The sequence below is a fragment of the Xenopus laevis genome, chromosome 1L, assembly GCF_017654675.1.
Source record: "Xenopus laevis strain J_2021 chromosome 1L, Xenopus_laevis_v10.1, whole genome shotgun sequence".
Taxonomy (NCBI): domain Eukaryota; kingdom Metazoa; phylum Chordata; class Amphibia; order Anura; family Pipidae; genus Xenopus; species Xenopus laevis.
Window position 1 is genome coordinate 226,160,427 of NC_054371.1, and position 22,768 is coordinate 226,183,194.

At 40.3% G+C, this 22,768-nt stretch overlaps 1 protein-coding gene across 2 annotated transcripts in view; it reads right to left on the reverse strand.

Annotated features, from left to right (window-relative positions):
* pik3c3.L (phosphatidylinositol 3-kinase catalytic subunit type 3 L homeolog) overlaps positions 1-22,768 on the reverse strand; it is a 155,262-nt gene that overhangs the window by 127,216 nt on the left and 5,278 nt on the right. Inside the window, exons 4-5 of one of the 2 annotated variants that reach the window (XM_018246626.2) lie at positions 15,981-16,110; positions 6,806-6,832 (exon numbers count right to left, since the gene is read on the reverse strand). In XM_018246626.2, coding sequence (XP_018102115.1) covers positions 6,806-6,832; positions 15,981-16,110 — 157 coding nt within the window. 2 annotated transcript variants of the gene reach the window in all.

Sequence of the window (22,768 nt, forward strand, 5' to 3'; positions counted from 1 at the left end):
CTCAAACCTTTCCCGGTTCTTATAAATCTCTTCCCATGGTTTAATTATAAGGAAAGTCTTTTTAATTTCTTCCTCCAGTTCCTCCAACTCTTTATTGTACATCGCAGTCTTTCTTATTCTCTGCCCTCTTAACTCTCCAGTCGCTTTGGCAGCCAAACTAAGTTCTTTTGCAATCACATTATTTAGTTCTTTTTTCCTCTGCTGCAAAAACTCCATAGTCTTTAGAGCTTTAGCAATTTCCTCCTGATTTACAGAGTCTTTAGAGGTGGAGACCCCAGAAAAGTCTTTAGAGACACAGTCTGTAGCAGCAACAGTCTCATTAGAGGAAACCCCCTCCCCCACACAGGCAATTAAGGAAAAGTCAGTTTGTTTGTTACCTGCAGATTTCTCCTCCAGCACCTGTAAAGCCACAGTCTCTGCCAGGTAGCCACAGTCCATGCTTGCCTCCATTCCTCCCTCTGCTGAAGCAGCAGCAGTCGGTGCCATTTGTGGGGGGGTTCCCTGATTCTTTGCTGGAATCTTTCCTTTCTTACTGTCTCTGCTGGACTCTCTGCAGCTTTCACTGGGTGGGCGGAGCTTCCCCTTTGCTGTGCACAAGCCTGTCTCTGCTTTCAAAATGGCGTCCTCCTTCCCAAGCACATGGCCGGCCTCCATTACAGCAGTGCAGCTGGTACCTGCTTTCTCCCTCAGCTGGGGGTCACTGTCCATAGCAGCAGCTGCTTGTGTGTCAGTACAGCCGCTTGTACCTTCCTTTTCCCCAGGCAAAGCACCGCTCCCCTCTGCTCCCTGACTGATGCAAATACCAGACCAGGGGCTCCAGGCTGCGCTGGCCACAGGACTTTCCTCCTCCATAGCTATGGGGGACCTGCTTGTTCCTTGGGGGGTGCTCTCTGGGACACAGGTAGCTTGGGATTCACCAACCTTTGCTGAAGCTCCAGATGTAGAGACTTGTAGTTCCGCAACATGTTGCACAGGGGGCTCAGATGCCGCAAACCCAGACAGACTTGACTCAGGGACCTCATCCAGCTTTTCTTCCTCCTCACTCTCCACAGACACCTCTTCCACCTCCTCCTCCTTTGGCAAAACTTTCCCTTTCTTGTTCACTTTCTTTACAGTAGCAGCCATTTTCTTTTCTGCACCAACTACAGCTTTCTGGCTCACTGCTCGCCTGCTGGATCCCAGCCTTGCTCGGGTATTCATTGCCCCTGCTTCCTCTGTTGGGGGCAACTTCTTACCCATTTCCAAAAATAAATAAATAAATCAAAAACAAAAAAGAAAAGTAAAGGCTATAAAGCCGCAAAAACAGCTAGGAAATCAACCTCCCCAGACCCAGAAGGGCCTGGGTAAGTCAAAATCACAAGTTCTCTCTCAAAATCACGAGCTCTCTCCAAACACGTCTGCTCCCTACGGGGATCAGATAGGATCTGTGCAGTCACTGGGACAGAATGTTCTGTTATACAGATAGCTAGAATCTCAGCTGCCATAAAGCAGGACAGGACTGTTGCTTACAATGGGGATCAGATAGGATCTGTGCAGTCACTGGGACAGAATGTTCTGTTATACAGATAGCTAGAATCTCAGCTGCCATAAAGCAGGACAGGACTGCTGCTTACAATGGGGATCAGATAGGATCTGTGCAGCCACTGGGACAGAATGTTCTGTTATACAGATAGCTAGAATCTCAGCTGCCATAAAGCAGGGCAGGACTGCTGCTTACAATGGGGATCAGACAGGATCTGTGCAGCCACTGGGACAGAATGTTCTGTTATACAGACAGCTAGAATCTCAGCCAATGCTTAAAATGCAATGAAAATTGATGCTGCTTCCCTACAAGTGCAAAGATGAAAGCATTCCAACAAATAGAAGCTTCCATTCTTCAAGTCCAGAGATTTGCATGGAATGACAAACTAAAATAAATCAAGCCCTGACAGTATTTGTTTTATTTATGGAAGCTGCCTTATACACAGACACCATATTCCTACAGGATTTGTAATTGTCATATAACTGAACCTGGAATATTTTGGTACCGGCGTGACACCAATGAATATGCAAATAATATATTGTCTTGTCATTACAAAGTTGTTCTTGGCCACAACACTTACAGTTTCATTTAAAAGCACAAAATGACAACATAAAACAGTGTCTAAGGTTCAGTAGGGAAAATAATTTGGAATACATATATTAATTCATGTCACAGACACTCAAGCTGTTTGTATATGGGAATAAATTCAATTCTCTCTCCTTCCTGACGCTCTTTCCAAACAAGATTTTACGTTGAATATTTATCAAAATTCATGGAAACAAATCATAAACACGGGAAACAAAAAACGTAGCTAAACCGTTTTCTTTGTATTTGTTTGCAAATGTTACGAGAGAGAAACAGTGAGAAAATATATGAAAAAAATTAAAAACTTCTCACCCATTTCTATGCCATCTTAGCAAGTTTGAGGTGGTGCAACTTCAGATTTTTATTAGGGGCAGATTTACTAAGGTTCAAATGGTAAATAAAAATGTACATTTTTTTGGGGGTCAAAACTCCCAAATTCAAATTTCAATTTGAATGTGAGATTTATCACACCTCGACCCTGGAAACAGTTCTAATTTGAATATTTGCCACAAAAAAACCTGGCGAGTTCATGTAGATGCCAGAGGTCCCTTGAACTATTTGAAGATGTTAATAGTAGTGATTAACCATTTTAGCCAAGTTTCGCTGAAAAAATGACACCCCGGGAAAACTCGATTCAAATTTAAATTGAGTTTTTGGATCGGGACTATTCGATCGAATTTTAGACGTTTGAATGTTTTCATAAATAACATACCATTTGAATTGTGAATAAAATAGAATTTATTAGTTTTAATAAATTTACATCACTCTAAAATTCCACATTTGATAAATAATCTTCAAAATGTTAACAAACTACTATTAAAAAAAAATTGCCATGGCAGCAAAAACACAACCATGAATGTTAATAAATCTCCCGTGGGGAGGCAGATTTACAGTATTTAAAATCACGTTTTATCCGGTTTGTTTGAAATTGGGAAAATAATTAAATTTCACTATTGTCAGCTTATAGCTTAAAATACTGGAATCACAAATAGTATTTGCATTAAAAACTTGATCACACTAACATGTCATTCTACTATTAATTTACTGCAAAATCTAAAAATAATTTTATGTTTGAGAAAAAATTGGGACTCGGAAAATTACATTTAGTAATCGCTATCACATTTTTTCCACCCCTAAAACCTTGGCACATAAGAAAAACTTGACCTTGAATTTCAATAAATCAGCCCCTTAGAAAACTTCTAAAAATGTAAGTATTTTCAGGCAATTACTAGCAAAAGAAAACTTGAAAACATCTAAGTCAGAATGGCTAAAAAAAAAAAATGTCCAATAGAATCAGCCCAGCTCCCACTGACTTCTAGAGACCTTGGGGCAAATTCACTAAGATTCGTAGTTGCGCCAGGCGTAACTTCGCCGCACTTCGCCACACTTCGCCAGGCGTAGTTTCGCCAGCGCTCGGCAAATTCACTAAAATCCGAAGTTGCGCACAGGGGTAGCGTAAGATTGCGAAGTTGCGCTAGCGTTGATTCGCTAAGTGAAGCGAAGTTACGCTAGTGAAGGCTAATTTGCATACGGCGCCAAATTCAAATTTCAATGGAGGAATACGTATCGGCACTACAAATGGCTAGAAAACCTTCAAAACATCAAATAAAATTTTTATTTTGCCCTACACATGTGTCCACTGTCTAGGTAAGTTGCCATGAGTCAGGAAATGTAGGGGGGAAGGAGGGGAGCCCCAAAAAATGTTTCGATCTTTTTCAGGCTATCCCCCATATTGTAGAAAACACGCCAGCGTTTTTTTGGGACTTAGAAAAATTTTTTGACTTTTTTGAAGCAATCCCTATCTACTCTATTGCGCTTCGCCAGGTCTGAGGTGGCGAAGGAAGTCTAGCGTAAATCTAGCGTAAAAGGTAGCGTTCAGTACACTGCGCGTGTTAGTGAATTTGCGTAGTTACGTCGCTAGCGAAAAATCGCCAGGCGTAAGGGTGCGAAGTAACACTAGCGAAACTACGCCAGCGTTCGTTAGTGAATTTGCGCAGTAACGAAAATTCCAAACGCTAGCGAATTAACGCTAGCGAATTAACGCTAGCGTTTGGCGCTTCTGCGCTTAGTGAATTTGCCCCCTTGACTGCTTTTTGAATCTTACATTTTTATTGTTTAGAGAAATTTGCAAAAAAAAACACACACATTTTTTGAGAAAAAAATATGATTTGTGGAAAAAATACCAATCGTAATGATAGCAAACTGGCCCCTTTGATTCAGCTGAATTTGTTTCTACAAAAAAAAAATTGCTTGGATTTGGTAAAATCCGGAATTTGGTGCATCCCTAGTTGGTACTCTCATTTCACCCAATTTTCTTGTGAAAACAAATAGTTTACAGGCTTGTGAGGTGAGTGGATATATGACCCCAGTGAGACTGAGATACAATAAGATCATTATAGGAAAGCAGACAAACACATGAGTATCAGAAAACACCCAAGCAGAAAACTGGCCAAGTTTTTGAAATGAAAAAAAAAATGCAACTTTCACAACTCTACTGTATTCCGAACGCTCGATTTCAACCTAAAACACACATTTTATTTATAGGTCTGATAAATCCTTGCGAGATTAAAATTCCGGCTGAAGGATCAGCCAAGTCTGAGGAACTTGTAAGAGAAGAACTTGACAAATAGTAATCATAACGAATAAATGTTTGTATAGTTACAAAGGCCACACAAACCGCAAAATACATTTGTAAAAATAAGGGACAAAAACACCAGTCTGTCTAGTCCCCAACCAGTGCCTTGTAAGCAAAACCAACCCCTTAGATGTTGCTCCTAGTGGCCTCAAAGCAGGTGTTTATTTTTGAATTCCAGGATTGGAGGCAAGTTTTGATGTACTGAAAATAGAGTCTCCTATAGGCTACCAGGTCACATAAGGCTATCAAGTAGCTAATCACAGCCATGTTTAGCACCCCCTGGAACTATTTTCATGCTTGTGTCATTTCCTAACTCTTTCTGCATCTGGATGTTGCTGACAGGTAAAAAAAAAAAAGTTGGGAACCCCTGGTCTTGTGTATAATATCGGCATGTGGACTATGCCTCCTAACTTCACCTACCTCACAAGTCACCGTCATCAAAACGTTAGAACAATATTAGTAGCATGTATTTGTTTTCACTTATTCTTCAGAACACCAAGGTTCTTGAATTAACTTTTTCGATTACTCTTCCCCCAAAAGCTTTCTCCACCATAGCCCCCTTCTTGAGCTTTGCCTCCTTGTCATTGGGGGCTGTTACCATTTTCCTAGTCATGCCTTTGCTTGAGTCCCCACTGCCTCTGAAAGTGTACACAAGGATTTGCTCAGGATTCCTCACTACTTACTTCTTTTCCCTATCCTGTTGGTTCTATTCTTGTCCCTACTGTCCTGAATGCCCTTCCCTACAAGATAATATCACATTTCTTTTTTCTACATCTTTATTAAATAAATAAACAAGACAACTTGCCCCTCTGCAACGGTTTTAGTTTCCCACGAAGTAACTGCACTAAAACAGCAAGCCCTTCCAAAAACTCATGCAGGCTAGACAGAGGACAATTCTATAAATCCACGCAAGGAGGTCAACAGCCTATCAGATTTGTTTTATTTTTTAGATTATGAACACCAACAGGGTGTTTCTCCTGTACAATTGCAGTACAGTCCAAAAGGCAGTGTAATATTGTGCAGCTTGCAAGGAAACAAACAATGAGACAACCTGTTGAGAAGAAGGCCAGTCCACCTGTAAGACAACTTTAATAGAAAAGTGGTCATAGAGAAGATGACATGATGACATTCTCTGAAAAAATGGAGAACAGTTCTAGGGCAGACTAGTAAGAATATATGGCATAGAATAAATAATGTACATAAAAAAATGTTTGGCAAAAAGCTGGGAGAGAATAAAATAATACAAATGGGATACATAATGTTGGGAATGACAATTTGAACATTTGTCAAATATTTCTCCTTGAGGAGCCCCTTCTTGTTCTTGGGGCTTAGATCAAATACCCTCACTGCATTACACTAAAGCAAGCCATGGTTAGTGGCCATTCCCTTTCAGCAAATAAGTAGCAGTTGTACTACAGCAATTGCCTTTAAGAAGCCCATAGAGTAAATGTAAAAGTAGTGGAGAGAAGAAAACCAAACCAAGCAGAAAAAGAGAAAATAGAATGAGCAGAGAGAGATGATGAAGCAACATATTGAGGGTGTGGAGAAATGGAGAGGATAGAGGATGGAATTCAGTGACAAATGAGATTGTGAATGGGTTGAGTAGAACATAGAGATCAATGAGAAAATAAGAGGGAGATAAGGGGTGGAAAGGGGGAAAAAACAGTTTATAAGAGATGATGATGTCTGGGTGGGGAAGATATTACTAAAGATGAAAAGTCAGCAAATCAAATTATAAAACAGGACAAAACTGGCAAATATTACCATCCATTCACACACCCATATGGGGAGAACAAGGGCAAACTATCATATAGCCTGACAAAAGGGTGTGAGTGTTGTGTAAAAGTGAAGCCAATGTCGGTCTGGGCAACAGTTTGGCATCAGAAAGACCATGCCATCAAACAGATATCCCCCATTACAAAGCAACACTGCACTGGTTAAGGTAAGCTGTATAAGTGCGTTTTAGAAATTGAAGCAAGCAGCCCATAAAACCACCCCGTGACAATGCCACACATGCAGGCAAATGACCTCAGTGACTGATAGGGCTGAGGCTTTGTACATACCTCCTCCATTCTCTCCTTGTTGGGCCCCTGTGTTAAAAACAGTTTATTAATGGATAAACAAGAACAACAGAACAAAGACCATCAAACCTTCATGGTAGCTGGTGCATTGGTATCAGTGCAGACTGGCCTTCTTCAGCAACAAGGGTGAGTCTCTTGGGGGGACCTCTACCTACTGAAATACTGAGCTACACGTGAAAACAAGTTGCATTTAGATAATGCAGCTTATGGCCACTCTAATTGTATCTGTATAAAACAAAGTGGTAATTTGGAATAAGAACGCCAAACTAAAGGAGTGCTGCACAAATCAAACTTTACAAGGCATTGTCATCATAAGAAAATTCTGTGTGCTTGGGGAATGTTGAGCAAAGAGAAGCAATTAGGTAGGACAATAAGACCTTTTTGTTCATTGCTCTCTCCATTTCCTTCAAGAGATTTTAACTTTATTACTTGATTAACTTTATAAGAAGTTCACAATACAATTAAAGACATACATGGGCCAACCACATACACTATCCACCCAATTGGCCTACAGCCCAAACGAACTGAAAGCACACGAGGTCCAGTTGTTGGAAGAGAAGGAAGTGAAGAGTCTCAATTCCATTTCATTCCCCTATCTGAGGATGCACCATGGACTGGTCAACTTCGTACATCACCAGATGACATTTTTAAGCCTGCCAATTACTGAACGGAGTACTATAGTACATGGCTATCAGTTATGTCTAGTGAATTAACGTTTCTGGGATACCTTACATTTGAGCATTGTCACACAGTGATAAGCAATTTATTTTAACTTCCGTTAGCTTGTTTATTAATGACCTGGAGGAGGGCATTGAAAGTACCGCTTCTATTTTTTGCTAATAATACTTAATTGTGCAGAACTATAAGTTCCATGCAAGATGTTGCCACTTTGCAGAGTGATTTGACTAAATAGGAAAACTGGGCAGCAAACTGGAAAATGAGGTTCAATGTTGATAAATGCAGGTTATGCACTTTGGCAAAAATAATATAAATGCAAGTTATACACTAAATGGCAGTGTGTTGGGAGTTTCCTTAAATGAGAAGGATCTGGGGGTTTTTGTAGATAACAAGTTGTCTAATTCTGGGCAGTGTCATTCTGTGGCTACTAAAGCAAATAAAGTTCTGTCTTGCATAAAAAAGGGCATTAACTCAAGAGATGAAAACATAATTATGTCTCTTTATAGGTCCCTGGTGAGGCCTCATCTGGAGTATGGGGGCAGTTTTGGACTCCAGTCCATAAGAGGGATATAAATGAGCTGTAGAGAGTGCAGAGACTAAGTGCAACTAAACTGGTTAGAGGGAGGGAAGACTTAAATTATGAGGAGAGATTGTCATGGTTGGGGTTCTTTTCTATGGAAAATAGATGCTTGCAAGGGGACATGATTACACTTTATAGACAGATAGCAGGGACATTCTTTTACATACATAGGTATGAAATTGATGGACTTTGGTCTTTCAACCAAACTTCAAACTACGTAACTATATAATATTAATAAGAGGATCTAGTGGGTACTGGACATTTGTCCAGGGGCTGAAATAATGGTGAGGAAATGTTGAATGTGACATAAGCCTTCGTGCACAAGACTCAATTAGTGCCATGCCATATAGGCAACATAAAGATAAGTACAGCATTATTTTTGATGGTAACAATTTGGTAACTTTTAAGGACAGTTTGGAATAAATAATGACCATGGTTGTTTCCTTTCCACTAACAAAACATACTGTACCATAAAAAAACCCAAGCACAAATTATATTATACATGTGTTGGGTGTCATATCCTATACCATCAAAACCAGCAAGAAAGCCAAAACGAGACAGAGAGTCAGATGCACGGAGTGTTTTTTAAATCTCAAAAAATGTATACAATAAATAAGAATAAGTAGAACACAATCCATACAAAGAGCTTTTTATTCCACTCACAATCTCTAGCCCTCAGTGCTATTAAATCTTTTCAGGGAACCTATGGCCATAAAGAGGAGGTTTAATTAGGTTTTTTTCTCTAATGCGAAGGTGAGCTGGCCTTATAAAAAGCCTGTTATTGCACGAAACAAAGTCTGTCTTTATTGATATAATAAATCAGCAGCAGAGTTGTCGGACATATTTATAGCCTCCACCAGCCCCATCTGTCTCTTTGTTCTTCCAAAAAAGATGCACCGAAGCAACAGCGAAACACAACAAAAAATCGTTACAAGCAAAGACAAGAGCGAGACCTCGATGAACACTGCAGAAGGGGGCTACAGAATAACATTAAGCATTCGCATGAACAAGGAACGGGTGCTGAAAGCTAGTGAATTCAAATGGGTTAAGTGTAGGATTCAGTACTTTACATGGAGTTATATTTGCAAGGATTAAGCAAGATAATAAGAAAAATAAAAACAACGCGTGATTTTCCATGATCTAGTTCCATGATCTAGTGCAGATGCAGCCACCACAATCAAAAAGGAGTCCAGTTCATCCTGGATTCTAATTGTATCTATGAATTCATATAAAGGAATGGCTGCAGAGACAACTTTCTAGTAAAACACGGAATATCACTTTGAGATAACATAAAAATGTGGTCAGAGAGCAAGGCATGGAACATCTGACTTGTTTGTTGTGTGTTCATGTGTTCACCTCACTTATGAAAAGTAATATGTGGTCACAATTCTGAGGATTATGATGATGGACTAGTCACCAAAAAAAACCAGAACCAGGACATCCCTATGTAACCAATATGCCAACAATCCCTATGTAAGCAATAAGCCACTGCCTCTCTGTCCATCCCTCTATAGCAAAAGAGACACAACTTGTCAGGGTCTAGCAGCTCTAATAGGTTGGAGTCAGGACCAAGGAGGAAACTGTATACAGGAAAGCCCATTATATGGTATCAAGTTCATAGTCTTATCCAGGCAAAAGCCCAGGTCCGGCAGCAAGTAGTGAAGTCAGAATCACAGCAGGATGCCAGGAACTGAGGAATCAAGGCAAAATAGCAATTTAGGACCACCATGAGCTTTATCAAGAAAGACCTACAGTATATTTGATCAAAACCTGGGTCGATAACCTTATTTATTTTGAATTTTCATGCTGAAAAGTGGCACTATCTTCTTGGAATCAGAAGCAGGGCTCTTGACACTACTATATGGACCAACCCTTAAAGGAAAATTCTACCCTAAAGTAGACCCCCTCCTTTCCCCCCCCAGCCTAGCCGGGGGGGGGGACAAATGCCCCTAATTCTTTACTTACACCTCAGTGCAGATTCTGTCCAGCGGAGTTCACAACAGCCATCTTCCGGCTCTTTGGTAATCATTGTAATGAGAGCAGTGCTTTGGCAATTGCCATATGTTTTGGCGCATGCACAGTTGTCATGAAAGAGACAAGTGCTCCACTTGCGCATGCGCCACTTACTTCCTGAAGATTACCAAAGAGAAGAAGATGGCTGCAGTGAACTCCACTAGACAGAATCTGCACCAAGGGGTAAGCAAAGAGTTGGGGTAGCAGCTAGGCTGAGGGGGAGGAGGGAGGGGGTCTATGTAGGGTAGGGGGGTAGGGTTTTTCTTTACTTTTGAATTCTTCTTTAAAGGAACACTTGAACCCCAGAGTACTTGTACAGCTGCTCTAAGTGCTGAGTGAAAGGACAAGAGAGCAGTTAGAGTAGCAATAAAGACACAAAGTAAGTGGTGGTATCACTGGTATCCTAGACTTCTCTGCAGATCTGATTTGGTTATTACTGTCAAGTGAGTACAAAAACATATTATTGCCTTCTCCACGGTTCAGTAATGCTCTGTGTAATACTGAGTTGGTGGCATCAGGCAAGGATACAGTCATGGAGGATGAGGGGGCCAAAGGGTGCACACAGTTTTAATACGTTTATTAAGGCTCAAAAATTGCATCCCACAAGTGTTTGCTCTGTCAAGAGCAAACAATCGGCAGAGTTGGTTGCTCACTATAATGATTCAAAGGGAGTTGTGATCTATTAATCATAGTGATCTTGTCCAGCAGAAAGCAAGTACATGTATGGAACTGGTTATCCAGAATGCTCTGGACCTGGAATTTTCCTTAAGTCTACTAGAAAATAATTTAAACATGAAATAAGCCCAATAGACTGGTTTTGCTTCCAATAATTATTAATTCTATTTTAGTTGGGATCAAGGACAAGCTACTGTTTTATTATAACAAAATAATTTCTAAAAATTTGATTTATTTGATTAAAACTGAGTCTAAGGGAGATGACCTTCCCATTATTCAAAGCTTTTTGGATAACGGGCTTGGCAGATAACGGATCCCATACCAAGGTTTTTGGGCAACTTTGGTGCGAAAGATAGCTGTAAGAGGTTATACACACAGAAACTTCAAAGCAACCTAGCACCTACAAGAATCATTGCCACCATCTACCCTTAAGAAAAAGGCAGTGGTCAACCTAAAGTTCTCTGATCTCTACAGCAGGCATTGCAATACATTCATGTTCTATAGGTGGCCCGTTGGGTTGACCCTGCTTGGCATCATTGGGAAGCATGTGATCTCCTCATAACCAATATGAACCCCAAGTCAGAGGGTATATAGTAGAGTCCAATGTGGATCCAGTTGGGCAGACTCATGCTCAACCTGGACACAATGGCTTGAAATTCAATCCACCACCCAACATGTCCCTCTACCAAGAACCACTACCTGACCTGGCCACCAAATAGATAACTTATCTACCGACGTGGGACCACAAAACCAGAAGTGTCATCATCGCAAACCATATGTGCCATGACTCCGGAACCTGATCACCTGATAAAAAAACTACCATACCCCAAAAAGCTAGTTACCGCAGACTGCCAATGCGGTTAGGGAATCAGGAACTTTATGTAGAAAACCCAACAAGTTTGCTTGTTCTCCAAGGTTACTCATGGATACCTGACTCAAGCATATGGATATATTTTTGTAATCCATATTGTCTCATAACTGACCTCCTGCTTCTTTTGGTCCACCAGCCCTTTACTTGATCATCAGTTCAGCTTCCTAGACAAAATGATCTGGCTCAGCCAGTCTTGTAGCCATAAAAGTGCACCACCTTTACACAGCCCCCCTGCTGGAATGTCTAATTAAGGGGCAATGCATTTGAGTTTTTATGTTTCAACTGGAAATGATAAATATGCTTTAAGGAAAAGGATTCATATACCTCTCTTTACCAAGGTGCTTTTATTAATGGATCACAAGCATGAAATTCTAATTGAAGTGTCAAAGGCACCTAAAAAAAAAAAAAACGAAATACGGAACTCTCTTAAAGAAATACAACTGTGTTATAAGGTTCCCTCTTGTCGTGGAGAAAAAAGAACAAGTATATTTTCTTTGGCCCAGAAACCCTTTAGGCCTTTCTCTAGATCAGATATTTCAGGCCGGTGGCCTGTCTGCCAGCAGAAGTTTAAATGGAGTTTCTTTGGAATAAGTCGCGTATCTAAGATCACACAAGAAAATTACTTCGATAAAAATCCCCCTTCTGTGCCTCCCACCTGTGGAACCCTCTGCGATTTAACACGGTTCCTTATCCAATGAAGTATTACCGCGCTATCAAAGAGAACATAATTCATTTTCGGATGATGAATTCTCTGGTCAAGGATGTAGACAAAAATGCTAACCCTGTACTTGCAGATAATGAAATATCTCTAGCCTCCAGTTTGATTGGATCATTAACGCATTGGAAAGGAAATGAAATGGTAAGAAGTAGAGAAAGTGATGAGGTAGGCTCTGAGGAACACCGACCCTATTATTCCCCCTTGCATATGTTTAATAGCAATTTATAGGCTGAATGTATAATTAAATCCTTGCAGGTTTCTGTCCTGCCTTCTCCTCATCTCTTCCCACAGAATTTATATAGTCTCATACCAAAGATGTGACCACCATGGTAGTGTATCATTTAAAAAGAATAGCGGCGGGTGTTCTAGCTCAGTGCTGCCCCCAGAGGTGGTCTATTCAGTAAAATACCAGTCAAGGACAGGGTTAGTATTAAAATGTACTTGCAAGTATATTTGTAAAAGTTAATCCTCCTTCCCTGGCCTCCCTCTGATGTGCCCCTAGCATGCCTCTGATCTCCTCCTCCAGCTCCCCTCTATCCTCCCATCACCTCCCTCAGCTCCCCTCTATCCCACAGATACCCACCCTACTCACTAAAATCCTATCCCATTGTGTCAATGACATCTTAACCCCACCACATTTGTATCATAAACTTCGTCCCTTGCAAGTAAAAAACAAAAAAACACTAGTGAGCTTCTTTAGAAACCAATAGGTGGCGTGTTTTCAATTTTCAAGCTATTTTAAAGGGATGCACACACATTGTTTTCAAAAGGCACCAGTTAATAGTGCTGCTGCCGCAGAATTCTGGACTGGAGCCTGTTTTTCAAAGGAACAAAAAGATTTTCTTACATTCATTTTGAAATCTGACTTGGGGCTAGACATATTGTTCATTTCACAGGTGCCCTCAGTCATGTGACTTGTGCTCTGATAAACTTCAGTCACTGTTTACTGCAGCACTGCAAGTTGGAGTGATCACTTCCCCCAGCAGCCTATCAACAGAAGAATAGGAAGGTAACCAGATAGCTCCCTGAAACAAGATAACAGCTCCCTGACACGTGCATTTCTCAAAATGCTCCCATGCCCCACCTAGTTGTAGACACGAGAACACCATTCAATAGTAAAAATCCAACTCTGGCCCATACACAGGCCGATAAAAGCTGTCAACAGACCGAGTCGCCAGTTTATTGGCCCGTGTGCAGGGCCATCAGACGGGCTTCCCCGATCAATATCTGTCTGAAAGTCGGCCAGATCTCGATCGGGCAGGTTAAAAAAATCCTGTTGCATCGCAGCTGAATCTATGCGTGTATGCGGTTCCGCGATCCGACGATCTACGTCTCTGGCCACCTTAAATCACAACTCCAGTTACATTGAGTAAGAGAAACAATGGCCTGAAAGCAGTCTCATTGTGAAGTACTGGCTCTTTCTGAAAGCACAGGATGAAGCACAATGCACAGAGGTGGCTGTCTACACACCAGTTAAAAAAAAATACATTTATTGGTTCAGGATAACAATTTATTTGGTAGAGTAAATTATTTGCAGTGTAAACAGTATAATTTAGAAATAAAAAATGACCGTAAAAATCATTACAGAATCCCTTGAATAATGTTAAAGGAGAAGGAAAGCTACAGAGGCATTTTATTGCCAATAGATTAGCTGCAATAGTGCAAGCTGGAATGCTATATTTATTCTGTAGAATGTTTTACCATATCTGAGAAAAACGCTCTAGAAACTTACTGTTTGTTTAGGATAGGAGCTGCAGTATTGACATGGTGTGACATCACTTCCTGCCTGAGTCTCTCCTTGCTCTAGGCTCAGATTACAGTAGAGAAGGGAGGGGGGTAGGAAGAGGAGCAAACTGAGCATGCTCTTGCCCAGGGCAATGAGGTTTAAGCTGAAGGCAGGAAGTCTGATACAGAAGTCCATGTGTACACAATAGAAGGAAAGAAATGCAGTGTTTCTTTTGACAGGGGACTCAGAGCAGCATTACTTTGGGGGTTTACTGGTAAATTTAGATGGACCTTTCTGATAAGGCTAACTTAGTTTTAACCTTTCCTTCTCCTTTAAAGAGTTTCAAAAAAAGTGAGATTTTCTAGACGCATTGGAAGTGAACAGAAGAATGCAATTTAGTGCTTTCACGTTTTTTAATGCAATTTAACATGATCGGCCCTTTTTTTGTAAGTATGATGGAAATCAAGAATAAAAACTGCGTTTAAGGTTTTTGTTTTTTTTTTTAATTTGATACACAATAAAATTTGAATAATATTTAAAAGTTTAGTAAATCAGTCTCCCCAGTCAAGAGCTAACAGAGCAGGAGCTGCACTGCTGTTGGGAAGAATAGGCAGTATATTATTACTTAAAATGTGGGTGGGGTTTATACAGTTTAAAGCAAAGAGCATGCTGTACAACCCACCCCCATGACTAAATATTTTCTGTTATTTTTTTCCTTCCCTCTTAAAGAACTTATCCTACTGACTACACAACAACAAGTGCACACGGGTGTTATCTTTGTACCCAACGATAGAAGGAGCTTCTAACATCTCTGATTTTATGTGTGTGATGACTCATGATGAAGCATTAAGCACAGACAAAAATTATAATTATGAGCACAGGCCAGGGATGTTAAGACTGTAGAGCAGTGGTAGCCGGTGAAGCACTGGATTAACACCTATAGCCAGGGCCGCCATTCTTGCTTTGTGTGCTCTGATTCGCCATGAAGTGTAAGTCCCGTTAAAGTCGCATGGAGATTGGATAGGTGAAGTTTGAACCTCCCCTCTACTTTATCCAATCGCCATGCGGCTTTACCGGGACTTACATTTCAATAGCGAATCAGAGCACAGGAAACTAAAAATACCGGCATCTGAGCTCCCTGGCTAAGATATGTGGTTTTCTTTTTTCTTTTAACGTGTAGGGGCCCTGGCCAAATTTATTTTCTTATTTATTTTTTTTTTATATTTTTTTTTAAATAACTTGTAGGGGCCCTGGCCAAATGTTTTTTTTTTTAATAACTTGTAGGGGCCCTGGCCAAATGTTTTTTTTTTAATAACTTGTAGGGGCCCTGGCCAAATTTTTTTTTTTAAACTTTTAAGGGGCCCTGGCCACATATGTTTTTTTTCTTTAACTTGTAGGGGGCCTTGACCACCAAAACTTGTAGGGGGGGCCTTGACCACCCAAACTTGTAGGGGGGGCCTTGACCACCAAAACTTGTAGGGGGGCCCTGGCAACCAAAGTTCTTTTTTATAACTTGTAGGGGGGAACTTAATGTTTTAACACTTGTGTCTTGTGTGGCCTATACTGATGGGTGAGGAAGGGGCGGTGAGGGGGCCCAGAAAACGTTGTGCTGAGCCCCGTGATTTCTGATGGCAGCCCTGCCTGTAGCACATAGAATATATATCAGGTATTGTAGACACATACCACCCTACCAGCAGCCTTCCAAACACCTGAAAAGATCTGGCATGGCCAAGTGTTTTAGGTGTAGATCAAGCAAGTGTCATTTAACTAAGGAATGGGATATTTTGGGGATTCATTTACAAGCCATATAGTTGGAAACATACTATACAGCACCACATAATAATAAGGACTTCCCATGGGAATCTTCCCCACCCAAAATCAATACAGTCGTGTTACCTTGGCCAGACGGCTCATTTGGTCTTCAGAGGCAGAGCTGTTCGTTCTACCGGGAGTTTTGGTCAGCTCCGATCCGTCCGCTTCAATATTTGGCCACACCTTAAGGTCGTGCATCCCTTGGCGGAACATTCTGTAATTCCCAAAGTAGAGAAAAGTCAGGTTGCACAGATTTTATTTAAAGGGACGGTTAAACTTGGCTTTGCAAGACACTAGTGCAATTCGCTGGTATCAAAACTAAGCAAATATGTAACTATCTAGGTACAATAGTAGTTAATGTCCAGCTAGTGATAAGAGCATGGGTTACATGTGAATCAAAAACTTCAGGCTAGGTTCTTCGCTAAGTGGACGATTTCAGGAATGGTGTAGTGTTACTACAACTCTCAGGCTACTGTGAAATAAAAATAGAATAATGGATGACAGGAGGTTCTTATGGTGAAACAAAGGTATAACAAGTTTATTTGTTCTAGACAGGTCTTCAGACCATTGTATGGAACCCCCTATTGACCCGTGTATGGGGTCTACCAATGGGCTTTTGTGCCAGGGCCAAACGATTGGATCAGCAAATGATGGGCAAATGGATCGGACCTGCACATGTGCAACAGACTAACAATTTTGGAATTTAACTCTACTGCGAAATACTCCAATCTGCACTAGGTGTACATGGGAAAGATAAGTAATATGGCGGCATAGAGCTACATTAATCTCTCTCCAAAGTAAAGGTTCCGGAGTAGTGATGGGCGAAGTTGTACTGTTTTGCTTCGCCGAGAAATTTGTGAAATGGCGAAAAAATTAGCGAAATGAAAATGCTGACGCCTGCATCAATTTGCATCAATTTTGACGCCAGCATTAAAGTCAATGGGCATCCGAATAGTGTTGATGCGAGCCGGTTGTGACGTGATCAACTTTTCCGTCGCGCATTCAAAAAAATTTTGACAGTGGCAAATTTTTGCCACAGTTTCACTAATTTATTTGCCCGCGCTGAAATGCGGCGTCTCGTTGCGAATTTGCGCCTGCCGAATTTATTCGCCCATCGCTAATCAGGAGACCACAAGTGAATCCAGGTTGTCATCCTTTGATTTAAAGTAGGAATGCACCGAATCCACTATTTTGGGATTCGGCCATATCACAAATCCTTCAGGAAAGGTTAAAGAGAACTGCGTGTGCAGCGTGTGGTTAATTCATTTTTCACTTCCTCTTTGTGTGACAAAAAGTCAAGTGATTTTAAAGGGGTTCACATTTAAATGAACTTACATTAGTATGTTATAGAATAGGTAATACTAAGCAACTTGTCAATTTTGTTTTAATAGTTTTTGAATTATTTGCTTTCTTCTGAATCTTTTCCAGGCTTTATACATTACATTTTTTTTACCACACCAATATTTCCACAAGAACTTTTAAAGGAATTGTTCAGTGTAAAAATAAAAACTGGGTAAATAGATAGACTGTGCAAAATAAAAAAAAGTTTCTAATATAGTTAGTTAGGCAAAAATGTAATGTATAAAGGCTGGAGTGACTGGATGTGTAACATAATAGCCAGAACACTACTTCCTGCTTTTCAGCTCTCTTGCTTTACACTGACTGGTTACCCTGGTTACCAGGCAATAACCAATCAGAGACTTGAAGGGGGGCCACATGGGTCATATCTGTTGCTTTTGAATCTGAGCTGAATGCTGAGGATCAATTGCAAACTCACTGAACAGTTATGTCCCATGTGGCCCCCCTTATAGTCACTGACTAACTCAAAGTTAGAGAGCTGAAAAGCAGGAAGTAGTGTTCTGGCTATTATGTTACACATCCAGTCACTCCAGCCTTTATACGTTAAATTTTGCCTAACTAACTATATTAGAAACATTTTTTATTTTTCACAGCCTCTCTATTTACCCAGTTTTTATTTTCACACTGAACTGTTCCTTTAAGATCATATCCACATTAACGGTGGTAACACACCAAAAAACCAAATGGTTGGTGCTCACTGCAGGGAAATCCCTCATCACTCATATATGAAAAATTCATGTTAAAACATACCCTTAATCCATTTACTGACACACACCGGCCCGCCGCCACCAGACGCGCTCGCTTGAGCCCGACTTCTGGGTTCCTTTTATAGACCTGCGCTGCCCCGTCGTTCATCAAAAGGAGTGGGGCTAGAGGCACGCGTCTATAAAAGTTCAACCCGGCATTTGAAAGGTTGTGCTCGGGGAGAGCAGTCAGGTTATTATAATATTATTACAGTATTTTATTAATGCCTTATTAATATCTATCTTTCAATTTAGCTACTCTATAAATCACCCACCACAACAGCCTGTCAGATAAATGTTTCATTGCTATGGAGGAAGAGCCTAACAACCAGACACAACACCCCAATCTAGTCCAAGAGAACAGCCAGCCCCTTGGTGTGGAGTTTTTCTTACCCAATGTATAAGAGAATGACATCAATTCCAGCATGTCAATGTGCCTGGCACTGCATTATTATTCCCTTAAAGGAAAACTATACCCCCAAAATGAATACTTAAGCAACAGATAGTTTATATCAAATTGAATGACATATTAAAGAATCTTACCAAACTGGAATATATATTTACATAAATATTGCCCTTTTACATCTCTTGCCTTGAACCACCATTTCGTGACTCTATCTGTGCTGCCTCAGAGATCACCTGACCAGAAATACTACAACACTAACTGTAACAGGAAGAAGTGTGGAAGCAAAAGGCAGAACTCTGTCTGTTAATTGGCTCATGTGACCTTACATGTGGTTTGTATGTGTGCACAGTGAATCTTACGATCTCAGGGGGCAGCCCTTATTTTTTAAAATGGCAATTTTCTATTTATGATTACCCAATGGCACATACTACTAAATAAGTATATTATTATGATAATGGTTCATTTACATGAAGCAGGGTTTTACACATGAGCTGTTTTACTCAGTATCTTTTAATAGAGACCTACATTGTTTGGGGGGTATAGTTTTCCTTTAACCAAGGAAACCTGTGAGCAAGTGTTAAAGGAGAACTAAACCCTAAAAATAAATGTTCCTAAAATGTCCTATTTTATATAGTGAACTTATTGCACGAGGCTAAAGTTTGAGCTTGTCAATAGCAGCAATGATCCAGGACTTCAAACTTGTCACAGGGGGTCACCATCTTGGAAAGTGTCTGTGACACTCACATGCTCAGTGGGCTCTGATTGGCTGTTGAGAAGCTAAGCTTAGGGCTCGTCACTAATTATCCAGCAGAAAATGAGCTTCCCTGGCTGTAATATAAGCTGATGCTACAGGTTTGCTGATTATTAAATTCTGATGCTAATTGCACTGGTTTCTGTGCTGCCATGTAGTAATTATCTGTATTAATTACTAATCAGCCTTATATTGTGACATTTCTATTCTATGTGTACTGTATATTGTGAGTGGCTCCCTAAGCTCAGTAAGTGACAGCAGCACAGAGCATGTGCAGTGAATCAGCAGAAAAGAAGATGGGGAGCTACTGGGGCATCTTTGGAGACACAGATCTTTACTGCTAAAGGGATGTGGTTGCCTTGGGCTGGTACAGAAGCACAAAACATCATGTACAACATTTCTACCTACTTCTTAGACAAAGGGGTTGTTCACCTTTAAATTAACTGTTAGTATGATGTAGAGAGTGATATTCTGAGACAATGTGCAATTGTTTTTTTATTTGTGGTTTTTGAGTTTTTTAGCTTTTTATTCAGCAGCTCTCCAGTTTGTAATTTCAGCCATCTGGTTGATAGAATCCAAATTCCCCTAGCAACCATGCACTGATTTAAATAAGAGACTGGAATATGAATAGGAGAGGCCTGAATAGAAAGATGAGTAATAAAAAGTAACAATAACAATATATTTGTAGCCTTGCAGGGGATTTGTTTTTCAGATGGGGTCAGTGACCTCCATTTGAAAGCTGTCAAGAGTCAGAAGATGAAGGGAAATAATAATTTAAAAACAATAACAAAGAAAAAATGAAGGCCAATTGAAAAGTTGCTTATAATTAGCCATTCTATAACATACAGAAAGTTAACTTAAAGGTGAACCACCCCTTTAAATATTTGGCTCCTCCCATCTCATATACCCTATCCTGTGGATATAATTGCATGCAATTCATTGGTTGGCTCATTGGTACAACTACCTTCATGAACACTATATAAGCAGATGCCATGTTGCATGTTGCAAAGGCCTATAGCACAGCAGGCTGGGAATCTCATTCCTGTTTCTCCCTCCCTATGCACAACTATATCTCTCACCTTGGTTTGTGCTAGGGATGCACCAAAATCAACTATTTAGTATTTGGCCAAATGCCTGAACCCTTTAATGAAAAAGAAATCTATCTCCAACATACTTTAATTAAAAAATGTGTACCATTTTTATAAGAAACCTGACTGTATGCAGTGAAATCCTCCATTCATTTACTGCTGTGGATAGGAATTGTCAGACAGTTCCTAACTGCTCTGCAGGGAAACAATCATACTTATGAACAGCAGGGGGAGCCCCTGCCTTACTTCCCAGCCATGCAGAACTCAAGCAGCTTTGTTTGTTTCACTGTAGAGCAGTCGGCGACTGTGTAGAGATTTGTATTGGATTTTATTTTGCCTTTACATCCCTTTACTGTTTCCAACTCCAGCTGCAGGGACAAAGATCATGGAGCCAAATTTAAACAAATAAACTGGGATTCTATTTGGAGGATTATTTTGCTGCAGCCACTGGTTCTGCAGAGTTGGAGAAAGTTTGTATTAAACAATACAAAAACTATAAAATCCACATTAGATTACATGACAACACAGGACCCAGTGCAGTCTGTATATTCTGATTATTAATCAGTCTTGCTGTATCGATTCTGGCAGATATTATTTGACTTGTGCAGTTCTGATAATTTATGACGATCCCTAAGCAGCTCAGACCACACTGAGCATGTGCACAGTCTTGGTCTTGCAAAGATGTATAACAAAGTTACAAGATGGTGACCCCCTGTGGCCAACTTTGAAAGCATAAATCATTAGTTTGATTAGGCTTGTGGTGCAGTAAGTCAATGTTTATGTTTAGTATACAAACTACAGCATCTGTAGCCTTATTCTATTTTAGACTTCAGTTCCCCTTTAAAGGGATACTGTCATGGGGAAAAATATTTTTTTCAAAACGCATCAGTTAATAGTGCTGCTCCAGTAGAATTTTGCACTAAAATCGGTTTCTCAAAAGAGCAAACAGATGTTTTTATATTTAATTTTGACATGGGGCTAGACATATTGTCAGTTTTCCAGCTGCCCCTGGTCATGTGACTTGTGCTCTGATAAACTTCAATCACTCTTTACTGCTGTACTGCAAGTTGCGAGTGATATCACCCCCTCCTGTCCCCCCCCCAGCAGCCAAACAACAGAACAATTGGAAGGTAATCAGATAACAGCTCCCTAACACAAGATAACAGCTGTCTGGTAGATCTAAGAACAACACTCAATGGTAAAATCCAAGTCTCACTGAGACACATTTAGTTACATTGAGTAGGAGAAACAACAGCCTGCCTGTTGATTCAGGCATGAAACTTTATATTGTACAGTGAATTATTTGCAGTGTAAACAGTGTAATTTAGAAATAAAAACTACACCATAAAAATCAGAACACAGAAAGAAATCGTCTGCGCTCGGACTAACCCACATTCTGAAGTTGACCAGCTGCCGAAAATGATAAAAAGCCAGTATTTGTACACAAAGATAAAGAGAAAATTTGCCTTTACAAAATAATTACAAAAAAATGAGGTGTTAGTACCACACTTTGGCCAAAATATGTAAGCTCACGTGCCACGTCAAGGCCCCTCATTGTACATGAGTCCTACACTATTTGTGAGCATTATAAGTTTGTAGTGCATTTAAAATCAAGTCCCCCAGTAAGACTACAAGTGCACAATACACTACAAACTTATAATATTCACACATAGTGTAGGACTCATGTACAATGAGGGGCCTTGACGTGGCACGTGAGCTTACACATTTTGTCCAAAGTGTGGTACTAACACCTCATTTTTTGTAATTATTTTTTAAAGGCAAATCAAGCGCTGGCAAGTTTTCTCTTTCTCTTTGTGTACCATAAAAATCATGACAGAATCCCTTTAATACCAATCTATAGTCCAGGGGATCTATTTCTCCCACAATCCCATTAGCAACACAGCACATGAACTGCTTTACAAACGGCTGAGCAGGTATTTGATCTGACTTCACGCGGGAAGATTTATATTAAAACGGCTCCAAGGAGCAAATGCACAAATCTGTAATGCAGCACAATGACTGGATGTGATTAGCCCAGTGTGGCTGGTGTCTCCCTCCCGTATTGATTGCACACTGACAAATATTAGACTCGGCCTTTTCTATTAAATCCACAACATTTCTCCTCCCCAGCAAGTTGTTGTCAGGTGGAATAACTGGCTTGTGGTATTGCCTGAAACACTTTTAGTATATTGAATGTATTGAACATATTATCAGTACAAGGAAAACAGACAAGAATACAGAGCAGCGCTGAACTAGTGCAATTCATTACTGGAAACTCATGTTTAATGTGTTCCTAAAAGCTTTATTCTACAGGGAACTCTGAGTATAAGGAATAATGTATTATAAGGGATAATGTACCCCCTACTGTAAATGATAAGGATATTAGAAGTCACTGAGGGGTTGTTCTGTGACCATATAAAGGCACAAGGCTTCAGGCTGAGTTATACAGGGAACTCTGAGTATCACTCATGTATTATAAGGGATAATGTACCCCCTACTGTAAATGATAAGGATATTAGAAGTCA